The sequence below is a fragment of the Muntiacus reevesi genome, chromosome 2 (genome assembly GCF_963930625.1).
Source record: "Muntiacus reevesi chromosome 2, mMunRee1.1, whole genome shotgun sequence".
Lineage (NCBI taxonomy): Eukaryota > Metazoa > Chordata > Mammalia > Artiodactyla > Cervidae > Muntiacus > Muntiacus reevesi.
In genome coordinates, this window is record NC_089250.1 from 274,466,761 (window position 1) to 274,481,132 (window position 14,372).

A 14,372-nucleotide genomic window follows, 5' to 3' on the forward strand; every position below is an offset into this window, starting at 1 on the left:
GATGGGCATGAGGAGCAATGCCAGAGCCTGGACCTAATTGGAATTTCAATATCAGAGAAGATAAGAAACCCTGGGTGGCTACCGTGATGCCTTTCTACATGGACTTCGAGCGGGAGTCAAAAAGCCCATCAATATGTTCAACATTACAGCGATAATACAGAAAGTAGATGAGACGCCCCCCGATTTCTATGAAAGACTGTGTGAAGCGTTCCGGACATACACCCTTTCGACCCTGATACACCTGAGAATCAATGAATAAACACTGCCACTGTGGCTGAATCCTGCGCAGACATGCGGCGGAAGCTCCAAACGCTGGACGGCTTTGCTGGGAAGAATGCCACACGGCTTCTGGAGGTAACAAAGTCTTTGTGAACTGAAACCATGAAGTCCAACAGGAAGCAGATGAAAGAGTGAAACAAACAAACAAAAAAAGAATGCAGCAGGAAGCAGCCCTGCTAGCAGCGGCATTGAAGAGCTCAGATCTAGCGAAACAGGCTGTTCCCTCGTGGAGAGGGGAAACGAAGAAGAGACCACCTCTAAGCCACGACCAGTGCACCCACTGCAGTGAGACCAGGCACTGGAAGAATGAGTGCCCCCATCGCAGAGGGACATCTAAAGGGTCCAAGAAGTTCAGTCGACCCAGCACAGAAAGGTACCAGTCTAAGCCGGCCTTGCAAAACCTTATCGGCCTCGCTGGAGCAGAATCAGAGTAGGGAAGACCCAGCTCCCTGATCCTAGGCCCCCGGGAGCCCACGATCTCAACGAAGTTGCGGGCCAATCAATGACTTTGACGGTGGATGCCGGGGCTGAACCCTCCGCGGTAACCACAGCTGTGGCTCCCCTCACAGGCTGATCAGCGACTCTTGCTGGGGCCTCGGGGGACATGACAGCCCGCTCTCTGTGCAAGGCTCATGCGTGTCAGCGAGGGGGCCATCTGGGGACTCAGGAAGTTCTCTACTTACTGGAACGCCCCATTCCCCTGCTAGGGGGAGGCCTACTGGTAGAGCTGGGGACACAAATCACCGTTGCCCCGGAAATCCTATGAGCCTCATTCTGGGCGACAGTCGTCTCTGATGACTGCCATGGCCGTGTGTCGGGAGCTGCCAGGACGTGCCCCGGCCGTGACAAGGTCACGGGACGAGAAAGGAACCTGCAGGGCAGCTCTTCCCCTCGGGGTTGTCCCGGGGGCCCGGCATGTCCCATTCTTCCTTCTGTCTTATTTTTGTTGGGCTTTCTATTAATTTGGGGGGATATAATATATAGTAATAAGGCCTCCCTGGAAAAGTCTAAGCCTTTTTGGAAATGCTCATGATTGCTCTGGCTCAGGACTTGACCACAAACATCATGTCAGAAAAGAAAAGGTCACAGGTATCGTTTGACTGCTTGCTTAAAAGATTATAATGTTCCAGAATAGAAAAGAGTTGAAGCATTTAGGTTTAGAAGTAGATATACTGCTTTAGTTTACTTGCTCCTTGGTTGAAAGGGTTGTCATTATTGCTATTTCCTTGCTGCTATTTCTTCATTGTTTCCCTTTCTTTAAACAACATGGGATGTTATGGGTATTTTTGTAGAATTAGAAAATGGGGTACATAGGATTTCAATAGAAGATTTGTATTAACCAACATCACTGCCATTTTCTCACTATTAATAGAGGTGTTTTGCTGCTTTAGAGGTGTTTTTGCTGTTTAATAGTTAATCATTGTCAATTGAGATTTTGTGGTTTCAGGTAAAGAAAGATACCAGGGTTTTCTCATTGTACTCTTCTCAAAAATGTCAAACAAGTTACTGTGACCCTTCCCATGTATTGTTTTATTACCCAAAGAATTCATGCTGTATCTGGAACCTATGGAGCATTGCTTTTCTTAGAATGAAAATGTTAGGCCATTGAGGCAAGAAGACTGTGTACAGAACATCTAAGGGAAAACCCTGTAATCGGGGACGTCCTAGATGAATGCATAGGGGAAAGTCATGGGGACAAAAATATTGACAGAAGCACGAAACACTATCTGATGCAATATGTGGTAGCTTCAGGGGGAGGCAACGTTCATTCTATAAAAACTGAGCTATCCTAGAAAAGAAAAAGCTACCTCTTCTTCGCAACCTTCTGTGTGTGTCTGTCTTCTTCCTCGCCGATGCCACTCATCCCTTCGGTATTCCTGGTCCTGCCGGGGCTGGACCTCGGCTACCGTGCCCAGGGAAGATCAAAGACAGCTCTATACCTCGGAGAGGGAACAAATAAATCCCCCAAGGCTGCTAATAGAATTCCCTGATGTCTGCGCAGAGAAGGGGATCCCAAGCTTGGTTAATAACCATGTGCCCATTATAGTGGGCCCGAGGCCAGAAGTCACACCAGTCAGACGGAAACAATATCCAGTACCACGGGAGACACACCTGGGAATTCGGGACCACAGCCAAAGCCTACGAGATGCCGAGATCGTAATCAAATGTCAGTCTCCTTGGAACACCCGACTCTTACCAGTCAAAAAGTCTGGAGGGAACGACTACAGCCCTGTCCAGAACCCCCGCGCCGTCAACAGTACAGTGATCATCATCCATCCAGTGGTCGTATATCCTTACAGTCTCCTGAGTCTCTTAGTGGCTCAGACATGCTATTCACCTGCCTCCATCAAGGATGCATTCTTTTGCTTCCGACTGTCACCAGCCAGCCAGCCCTCATTTGACTTTGAGTGGGATGACCCACACACCGGGAAAAAGATACAGCTGACTTGAACCAGACTGCCACAAGCTTCAGGAACTCACCTGCCCTGTTTGGTGAACACGTGGCTACAGACCTTGCTACCTCTCCCGGAGACACTTTGAACTGCACCCCACTCCAGCCCAGGGACGACCTGGTGCTAGCCGGTCCCTCCCAGGGGACTGCTGGAGTCACCAGAGCCCTGCCGGCTCTACTCTCCACCACAGGGCACACAGTGCATGGAAATAGGCTCAGATCAGCAGACAAGAGGCCGAGCACCTCGGGTTTGTCATCTCCAAAGGGCATCGGGCACTTGGACATGAGAGGAAAAAAGCCGTCTCTTCGCTCCTTCAGTTGAAAGCCAAGAAAGAGTCCATGAGTTGGGGCTGCTGGATTCTGCTGATCTGGAGACCAGGTTTCTCTGAAATAATGGAGCCTTTGTTTATAGCCACAGCAGGGTCTGGTAAGGAGCCCCTGGTGTGGGAACCTGAACAAAAAAGGCCTTCAAGGAGATTAAGAGACTCTTGAGCAGCGCTCCAGCATTAGGGCTGCCAGATGAGACACGGGGCTTTACCCTCTTTGTACATGAACAAAATCACACTGCACTGGGGGTCCTCACACAAACAGCTGGGCCATGGCAGGGCCCAGACCCATACCTGTCCAAACCACTGGATCCAGTGGCCGCGGGATGGCCGCCACGCCTCCGGGCATTGGCTGCCACTCTGATTCTGGCCAGAGAAGCAGATAAGCTTACACTAGGACAAAATGTAAATGTAAAGATTCCCCATGCTGGTACTGCCCTGAAACAGGGCACATAAGCGGCTGGCTGTAGGGAGCCGCCGGGATGCGTCCAGTCTGTGACAAGGTCACGGGACGAGAGAGGAACCTGCAAGGCAGCTGTTCCTCACACGGGGCTGCCCCGGGGGCCCACTATGTGCCCTCGGGAATCACCGGGACGGACCCAGGCCGTGACAAAGTCATGGGATGAGAGAGGAACCTGCAAGGCAGCTCTTCCCCTCGGGAATGTCTCTTTCCTCTTTCTGTCTCACTGTTGTTGGGCTTTCTATTAATTTTTGGAAATGTAATATATAGTAGTAAGGTCTCCCTGGAAAAGTCCAAGCCTCTTTAGAAATGCTCATGATTGCTCTTGCTGAGGACATGTCCATAAACATCAAGTCAAAAAGGAAAAGGAAAAAAAAAAAAAAAAAAAAAATTTAAAAAAAGGAAAAGGCCACAGTCATAGTTTGGCTGCTTGCTTAAATGACGATAATGTTCTAGAATAAAAAAGAGTAGAGGCATTTAGATTTAGAAGTAGATATACTGCTTTAGTTTACTTGCTCCTTGGTTGAGAGGGTTTTCATTACTGCTATTTCCTTGCTGCTATTTGTCCATTGTTTCCCTTTCTTTAAACAACATAAAAAAAAAAAAAAAAAAGGAAGATTATGGGTATTTCTGTAGAGTTAGGAAATTGGGTACATAGGATTTTAATAGAAGATTGATATTAACCAGCTCACTGCCATTACCTCACTATTAATAGAGGTGTTTTACTGCTGCATAGCTAATCATTGTAGACTTTGCAATTTTAGGTAAAGAAAAATATCAATGTTTTCACATGGTGCTATTCTCAGAAATGTCAAACATGTTTGTGTAGCCCTTCCCATGTATTCTTTTATTGTCTAACGAATTCATACTATACCTGAATTTCGTGGAACATTGTTTTTGTTAGAGTGAAAATGTTAGGTCATTGAGGCAAGAAGACTAATGTATGGGACATTCAGGAAAAAGCCCTGTAATCGGAAATGTTCCAGATGAATACACAGGGGAGAAACATGGGAAAGAAAAATATTGACAGAAGCACGAAACCAATATCTGATGTAATATGTGGTGACTTAAGGGGGAGGTAATGTTCATTCTATGAAAACTGAGCTGTCCTAAAAATAAAAGAAAAGAAGGTTTTTCTTCCACGGAACCGTCTTTGTGTGTTTGTCTTCTTCTTCGCCGACACCACCCATCCCTCGGGTATTCCTGGGCCCGCTGGGGTTGGACTCCACCAGCTGGCCAACTCCAGGATGATTCACTATCAAGAACTGCTTTCCAAAAACCCATGGGTCCAAGTCGAGACTGTGCGGACACTGAACCCCACCAGTTTTTGCCCACAGAAGCAGGAACCCCGATCATAACCGTGAGGAGCTCATAGATGAGATTTACTCGAGCAGGCTGGACCTGATGGACATTCCCCACTAGAATGGAGAACTGGAACTGTTCACTGACGGAAGCACTTTTATCCAAGACGGCAGCGCAGAGCAGGCTCTGCCTTAACAAGAACCGATGAGATAGTGAAGGCCGAGGCCTTGCCACAAGGGTGGTCAGCATCGAGGGCTGAACTGTGGGCACTCGCCCAGGCGCTAAGGCACGCCGAAGGGAAAGGAGTCAGCATCTATACCGAGGCAAGGTATGCCTTTTGCTACTTTAGATGTTCATGGAGCCACTTATAAAGAAGGGGCTATTGACAGCGGGGGGGGGGGCGGGGGGGACGGCGGGGAGGAGATTACAAACAAAAAAGAAATCCTTCAGCTGTTAGAAGCACTCTGGAAGCCCTCCCAAGTGGCAGTCATCCATTGTAAAGGTCATCAGCGAGGAACTGATCTTATCAGCAACGGAGATCGGTTGACTGACCAGGCAGCCAAGGAAGCAGCGACCCATCCGAGCCCCACTGTGAGCCCTGAGTCAATCGTTAATGTCCTCTTTGCACCAGAAATGCCTCCATCCCCAAAATATGCCAAGGAAGAAGATCAATGGGCTCTAAATGAGGGAAGAATAAGAAAAGGAGAGCTGGTAGAAGCTCCCAGACCTAAGACTCCTTGTGTCCAGCAATATAGAAATCCAGCTGGTAAAACAGCATCATGAGAAAACTCCTTTAGGAAAACCTGCGCTGGCGAGCTTACTGACCCACTTCTATTTCGTCCCTAAGCTCCCAGCCCTGTGCGTGCAGATCAGTGATAGTTCTGTGACTTGTGCTCAGAACAACGCCAGCCAAGGACCAAGACCCAACCCAGGGGTGCTGACCGTTGGAACACTGCCCTTTGAAGATCTAGAAGTGGACTTCACTGAAGTCAAGCCCGATAGGGGCTACAAGTATTTCCTTGTGGTAGTCTACACCTGCTCAGGATGGGCTGAAGCCTACCCCACGTGCACTGAATGGGCACGAGAAGTGGCCAAGTCCCTGTGAAGAGACATGATCCCGAGATATGAGCTATCTTTCTCCCTAGGGTCTGACAACAGGCCAGCATTTGTGTCTCAGATAATCCAAACCTCATCCGGGATACTGGGCCTCAAATAGAAGCGTCACACCGCTTACAGGCCTCAGCGCTCAGGGAAAGTTGAACGCATGAATTGTAACTTCAGGACTACATTAGCTAAACTCTGCCAGGAGACCAGTTATCTTGGATCGACAAGTTACCACCCCCCCCCCCCTCCCGCCTGACTCCAAGCCCGATGCACCCTGAGTCCTCAGGCTCTTCTCCCTTTGAGATCTTATATGGGAGAAAATCTCCAGTGATAGAAAGACTAAAAGGAAACCGCCAACAATTAGCTGACCTGGAGATGTCCTGACACCTCCATTTCCTGGGAAAAGTCTTCCACCACGTCGCCCGAGAAACTTTCGACAGGACAACCATTCCTTTGGGCAACTGGGTTCATCCCAATCATCCAGGAGATGAGGTATGGGTTGAAGACTGGCAGGAAGAACCATGTCAGCCAGGAGACAGGCCCTCACACAGTTGTTCTGGCAACCCCTACTGCTCTTAAACTTACGGGCGTCATCCCTTGGATCCACCAAACCAGAGTCAAGAAGGCAGCGGCTTCCTGTGATGAGGACACCTGGAAAACAATCTGGGACCCCAGAAAGCCCCTCAAGGTCTGGTTCCAAAAACAATGGAACTCACCCCCCAAAGATGCTGCGCCTGCTCTAGCCGCTCCAGAAGCTGACTAGTCACGTGCCATTCACGCCCGGCAGAAGCTTGAGGATTCTTCAGCCTTGTTCGAGCCACACTCCGGCAGCTGGCTGGTCAACTCACGGAAGCTTGAAAATCTGGCTCTCAAGATATCACTGGATTTTTATTGTCAACTTTGGCCTCTGTTCCTCATTGGTATTATTGCTGTACTCTTTGCTACAGGACTAGCTTCAGTAACGTCCCAGAACTGGGATATGGGTCAGAAGGTGTGGTTAGCTGTCTATTAACTCACCGAAGTGGGAAGCTTCATTCTAATTAGATGTTTCTGTGATTGATTCTCCCTCCTATCTAAATCGCTCACAGGATAGCTTACCCCATTTCACGATAGGCTCAGTTGCTATAGCCGTGACAACTCAGAGATGCGGAGAAAACCTTTTGCAAGTGCTCAATTACCTGTTATGTGCAGGCTGCTTTGGAGCCGTTTAGTGTCCCTTGCTGTAACAGATGGAGCCATTCGTTTTCCATCATGCACCTGTGAACATTACAGTCAACCCTTGGAAAAATCCCTTACTCACCCATCAGCTAGAGCAATGTATAGATAGCCTATCCTATAGGCCGATCACCTTCTGCCTTCATAACCATGCGGTGTATATCCAGGGTCCTGAGTGCCAAAAATTGTTCCCAGCTGTGCCCCCCACTGCCGCTACCTTTCCCGCACCAGAGGATCCAAACCCCGGGCCGCACCCAGACACCATGGCATTGCCATCATGCCCCTGCACCTCCGTCTACGCCCAAATGCCATGTAGATGTTAAAACCCAGAACAGCTGTCTGTCTGCCAAATAAATGGAAAAACCTACTGGACAGGGACAATAATGCAGACAAATGAAATCACGGACCAACTTTGCCCTTAAAAATCAGGCTCTGCCTGTTGGTAGTATGACGCAGGTTATAGAGTTTACTCCCTGTTAAACTTTCGTCTGTACCAGATTCTCAATGCAACTCCTCACCTTCTATACGACACCAACCCCAGCTGGCCAGGGATTGCTGGCTTTGCTCATCCCTAGGAGCTTCATGGTATTTAGCTATACCAGTAGCATTAAATATTGCAACAGCCATGGGAACTCTGACTGATCCACCCTTACAAGGGCCAGTCTTAAGGTGAATTGAGTTAACTCAAAAGACTCCAGAATGCTTTACAAATGATGGAGGAACTGAAGTTGTAGGCAATTTAGCCAGGGACGAATGTCATCAAACTGTAAAAGGTGAGTGGCCCACTCATCTTGCCACAGACACAATATGGTGCCGCCCCATCAAGGCCTTTTCTTTGTTTGTGGGAGAGATGTTTACTCATGTCTACAAGTCAATGGATGGGTATCTGAACCTTAGCTTTCCTCGATCCCCCGATGAATATTGACGCTAACAACCAGACTCTCACTGTACCTCTGACAGCACAGACCTGGTCAAAAAGAGCCATCCAGCTAATCCTCTACTGGTTGGTTTAGAAGTTTTGGTTAGGGTATTGGAATAGGAGGCATTGCTTCATCAATCACCTTCTACCATACACTATCCGAGGACTTCACATGAAGGAGGAAACAGAACAGGCTCTGTCTTGAAAGCAGGACTCCATCTTGGGCCGGACTCTGGACTTTGAGCTATATGCATAGTATCTATGGAAACGACATATCAACTGGAAAACAAAGGCCCCCAGGAGACCTCAGGGCTCTCATTTGCCTAAAAGAATACCCTAATTATCTGTGTAACCGAATAGAATCTTTCATTCTATTACGCTTTTTGGGTATGACCACAGGCTTATTGGTCTTAACTACCTAGGCTTAACTACCTAGGCTTCAGGCATATGATTGCTCGTTAACTTTGATTGTATCATTCTTTTTCCATTGTTCAGACTAGTTTCATGGAACCTTATACACTTAGGGTATAGAAGGCTTTCACAAAACCTGGTTGGGGTCCTTGGCTAAGAGGAGACTCTGCCTTGCCCCACCGGTGTCATAAACTGCACTCCACTATCTGCGTTGTCTTCTGAGTGAGTTTGCTTCCCAGAACGCGTGGCTACAACACACAGACAACATTGAGAGAGTAGCCACATCTTGAGTGGCCTTACAGGAGCAGCTAGATTTCTTGGCTGAGGTGTTTTAAAGAATGGGAGAGGGCTCCACCTACTGACAGCTGAAAAGGCAGGACTCTGCCTCTTCTTGAACGAAGAACGCTGCTTTTGTGGAAACCAATCAGGAATAGTCAGAGACATGGCCCAACAGCTAATGGAATGAATCATGAAAAGCAGAGAGGAACTAGCAAATTCCTGGGGTAATTGGAACAGTACCTGGAGCTGGGAATTGTGGCTTCTCCCATTAACCGGTACTCTCTTCATGTCCTTTCAGGCCCTTTTTGTGGCCCTTGTATTTTCAAAGTTATTACCCACTTCATCACCTCTCGAGTGGAATCCATAAAGTTACAAATGTTAATAGCTCAATATAGTCCCCTAAACGACGGGGAACTCTGAATGTCCTATCAAACATGAGATGATGCTTTCTACAATGAGTGATAGAAGCAGCAAGAGGGTGCAATGAAGAGGGAAAACTACATATTTCTTCATGGCCTCCTTCTCCTTTTGCCTCTGTAACTCAGCTTCCCGTTTGTAAAGTCATGATCACGAAGGTCTCATATTGTGAGGACTCACAATACTAGGAACTAGAATTAATCTAACTCATCCTTGTCCACCTCTTTGCAATGGCCCTAGCCCCTGCAAACCTGCAAGCTCTCTTAATCATGCCTGTCCACGTATAAAAACTCTGTAACTGCATTGAGGCTCAGAACTTGGAGTGTTAACTCCTCTGGCCCCCGGCAGAGTAAACCTGAGTTCTCCAACTCTCCAAGTGTTGGTGCTTGGTTTCTGCAATGACTGAAACACCTCCAGCCTCCTGGTCTCTGAAGTTGGAGGTCCCTAGCTTGCAGACAGGTGGTCACAGTTCAAATCATTTTGTGAAAACCTGTGTCCCCAGGTTGCAGAGGTTAGTAGAAAAACCTAAGTACTCAGGGTACCCTGTGGCTTCCCAAGTGGCACTAGTGGTAAAGAACCACTTGTCAATGCAGGAGATGCCAAGAGATGTGAGTTCAATTCCTGGGTCAGGAAGATCCCCTGGAGGAGGGCATGGCAACCCATTCCAGTATTCTTCCCTGGAGAGTCCCCACTGGCAGAGGAGCCAGGCGGGCTACAGTCCAGAGGGAGGCAAAGAGTCGGACTTAGCACGCTAAAGGCAAGGCATCTTTGGAAAGAATTCTGAGAGCAAAGCTTTACAGGAACACAAGGCCCCCAGGTGCTTCCCACCAAGCAGGCATTCCCGCCACCCCTCCCCCAAGGGCAGAGGCAGAGGCAGCGGAGGGCCTAACCCATCCTAGAAAGAGCCCCTCCCCAGGCAATCTGCCCGACTTCCTGTGTTTCTAGAAGTTCCCGCCCGCAGAGGTCTCAGGAGTGCGGAGTGTGAGGCTGCAGCTCAGGGCTCCTAAATGCTGGGCTTCACCCGCCATGTTTCAAACACCCTCAGATGTCTGTCAGCTAGCCCAGTAGTCAGGTCCATTGTCTCTCGTGAATTGTGCTGCTACCTGCTCTCTGGAATGCAAAACGGAAGGAGAACTCTCAGGGGTGGTCTGCAAAGAGAATGCACCAAAGGTAAGCACCCAGCACAGAATGTGATTAACATGTCAGATTAGTCTTGATTGCCGCCTACCGATCAGGAACGGAGGAAGCCCAAAAAAGGCTCAGAAAAGGGCAGGAGAGACCAGAACCTTTTTTGTTCATTTTCACTGCAGCAGTTGCAGATGAAAGAGCTGTGTGGATGCCTTTGAAGGTATTTTCTAAACCTGTGGATGTGAGTTTGCGACACAACATCCCCAGAGAAGACTCAGAGCAGCAGGAAGAAGAGGAGGAAATGGCAGCTTTTCAGGTAAATGTCCTGTCCGGGTCTGGGGCTCTGCTGCTTTTCCTCCTGAAATGCCTGGGCTGAGAACCTGAAAACCTTTCGTTCTCTGATTCTAAGTTTTCTCCCTGGGTGGTTTGTTGTTATCTACCTCTTAGTTTTTCATTTTTTTCTTAGTATAGTGAAGAACAGCTCTTTAGACTAACTTCTCCATTAAATCCCAGAGCCTGTTATCCATTGTCTGTATCCCGGCTTTCTCTAGAGCCTAATGAATTCTCAACATGAATTAGTGACGTTCAGTTCTTCACTATATGCCCTTAGGGCGAGATCAACACGGGAGGCACTGCTACCAGAGACTCCCATTGGGATGTGGTCTGGTGTTAGGATCATAGTGAAGTAGGGGAAATGCCGAGATGAGTTTACATCTGGATGCAGCTTCAGGTTATTAGAACAGGAGTTACAGATTGTCCTTATAAATAGAGTGAACTCAGTGGTCCACAGTTCTTCAGAGAAGTTTAAGAAATAAAACCGTTGCAGAGACTGCTCTATATTGATAAGTGAGACTAACTACATAAATGTAGTATTAGGCTACAGATTAGGGAAGCCATACATGAAGTGAAATTTGCATAAAACACCTTTTAAAAATGTTTATTTATTTGACTGCACCGGGTCTTCGTTGTGGCAGGTAGGATATTCAGTCATCCTTGTAGTTTTCAGGTTCTTTGGTTGTGACATGTAAACTCTTAGCTACAGCATGTGGGATCTGGTTTCCTGATGAGGGGAAGAACCAGAGCTCCATGCACTGGGAGCTCAGGGTCTTAGTCACTTGATCATCACGAAGTCCCCAAACTAACATTTTCTAATGATAGATTCAGATCATAGTTTCCATAATAGTGACAAAATACCCATGCAGTGATAATGCATTCTTCCATATACTTCTTGACCCATGACTCATGTTCACTGGTTTAGGTGTTTCTGTGAGATTCCCATTCTATGAGTTTCCTTTTTCCATTTGACTTGAACAAGTTTCTTGGAAAGAAAAAGTGAGGATGTACCTAAACTGTCACAATTAATGGAGTAATTTCATGTCTTCTTTTTTTCTTTCTGCTTTGGAAAATGAACACTCAGGTGTGTTTAGCAGAGGTGCTGGGTTTGGGGAGTGGGGGTTTCCATCCCAAGCCCAGGTCTGATCTTTTCCAGTACATTCCATGCTCACATCACAGAGTCTCATCCCAGTTTTGTATTTTCTAAAATGTTTACAAGAATCTAATTAGTCCTCATCTATGCTCATCTGTATCAAAATTTAAAATACAGCTCATTTTAAATAAAGAATATCATCCTCAAACATTATGTACATTTTGAATCCATTCAAAATTACCTGAGTTTAGTGACATGAAATTTTTCTCTCTTACCCTTAATGAGCATACAGCCCTGTTGGAGTGTGGGTCAGTCCTCAGTGAGATGAACTGAGTAGGCTCTGGGAGTTGGTGTTGGACAGGGAGGCCTGGCGTGCTGTGGTTCATGGTGTCGTGAAGAGTTGGACCTGACTGAGCAAGTGAACTGAACTGGAATGTATGCTTGAAAATATAAACAAGACCTGATCAATTATTTCTTCTTCTTCTTCTTCTTTTTCTGGTTAGTTTTTTTTTATAGAATTTCTGTGGACGGGAATGACTACCCACCCCAGCATTCCTGCTTGGGAATTTCTTGGACAGAGGAACCTGGCAAGTTAAGAGTTCATGGGTCACAAAAAATTGGACAGGCCTGAGTGACTAAAACTTTTCCTGGTTTTACTATTCTTTACAGTTACAGGAACTTCTATCACCTTTTCTTAGCATTGTCTCTGTGAATCTGTCTGTGTTTTCTTCGTTAAAATCTGAAGTACCTAAGCTGAAGTAAAGTTTAAGCTCTGCCATTTATAGGCTGTTTGATAATATTTGCGAAAAGGTATAAGAGCAACTGATATTCATTATTTACTGATATTCATTATTTCTAACTAACCTAATCTCTGAGGTGGGAAGGGAACCAAGCTTCCCCCACTCCTGAACATCCTCAAGGATTCCTTTCTGAGTACTCCTGTTTCTCACGGGTGGAAAGGACCAAGCTTCCCCCACTCCTGCTAATTCAAAGGATGCCTGCCACTTGGGAAGGCTTCCAGACTATCCTATTAGGCCCACTAAAATCTGTAAAACAATTACAGTTCCAACTTAAGTATGAATTCTTACCTTACTATTCTATTTCATTGAGCTTCAAAATCGTCATTCATCGAGCAGAATTTTCAACATTACTAACTCAAATAACCTTGCTAAAAATGTGGCACTTTGGTCCCACTTCAGAACTCTTGGCTCAGAATACACTTAAAAAATTTTTTTTTCTGTTTCTTTGACAAACAATTTATCCTATGTCACAGGAGTAGAACACTGAAAAGTAAATCTGCTAATGTTACCCTGATGATTTTATAATTTCTCTTTCAGATGAGAATACTTTCTCTAATGACTTGTGGATCATAACTCACCTCTTTTCTTCACCTTAGAAAGTGGGTAGAAAGGATTATTGTGTAAAAAATATATTTTGTAATACCAGCCAAGCCACTATTTCACGACCAGGTCTCTGAACTTGCTATTTTCACCTTGGGTCACATAAGGAAGTCTTCCCACGACCACATGCCCTCTGTGCTTTGTATTTCAGGGACGGCTGACGTTCCGGGATGTGGCCATAGACTTCACTCAAGAGGAGTGGGAATGCCTGGACCTCGGTCAGCGGGAATTGTACACGGACGTGATGTTAGAGACCTACGGGAACCTGGCCTCCTTGGGTGAGGATAACTGCCTTCCAGAATCACTCACCTACACACTAGGTTTTGGTTCCTTCATTTCAAGAATGTCTTCTGAAATTTTCTGCTTCCCACAGTAGTTCCAGATCTCTGCTTTCTAGGGGGAAATCAGTATCTGTGAGTTTAGAAAGAAGGGCTTCATGATTCGTTATGCTGGTGACAGTTTTCTTCCTTGATGTACTCCGCCTCCTTCATTCTAGGTTACTGGTAATTGTGTAAGTTCTGTGGTATTAAATAGTTGCACACTCTCTTAATTTCACATTGATGCCACTTACTTTTGCCTTAGTACTACTTGACCAGAATTTCAGGATCTGGTTGTTAGGTGTTTGTTAGAATTGCATAGCGACTTTGAATAAAGTATTTCCGGATATCGTTTTCTAGAACAAAATGCGTTCTCATCTCACCTGAATACATTTTCGATTTGATACTGAAGAATCTCTAACAACACAAATTTTCCTTTCTCTGATCAACAGGGCTTGTCTCTAAGCTGGACCTGATCGCCTCTCTGGAGCAACTGAAGGATCCCAGGAATATAAGGAGATTGGAGACAACAGCCATTTACCCAGGTAGGTATGAATGGAAGGAGATGATGACACAGGTGAGTGGTCCAAGGAGCAGCGAGGAACTCATCCTTCATCACATGGCTTTGGAAGATTTGCTTCAATGGAAATGGTTTGAAAACATGGGTTTGTGTATGCTACTGTAATAGAAATGCATCACCTGACCCATTCTGTCTCTTAAATCATTCATGAATTTATCTCCAGTGATTAGTTTTCTCCACCACTAAAAGTGGTGAACTAAAAGTCTCCTCTTGGCTTGTAACAAATTGCATTCATTCGTTGCTCTTCCATTGCTTGAGGGCCCTAGGAAAACTCTGCCAATTTCTGAGTAACTATGTGACACTCCTTTTCAACTTTCCTTCTACCTCTAGCCAGAAATGTGTGTGTGTGAGTGGAGT

The 14,372-nt window shown here is 46.3% G+C and overlaps 1 protein-coding gene across 1 annotated transcript in view; it reads left to right on the forward strand.

The window, feature by feature from the left end:
* LOC136161703 (zinc finger protein 420-like) overlaps positions 1-14,372 on the forward strand; it is a 56,181-nt gene that overhangs the window by 34,363 nt on the left and 7,446 nt on the right. Inside the window, exon 3 of the mRNA XM_065926728.1 lies at positions 13,270-13,396. Within this exon, the coding sequence (XP_065782800.1) occupies positions 13,270-13,396 (127 nt within the window). The remainder of the gene's footprint in view (positions 1-13,269; positions 13,397-14,372) is intronic.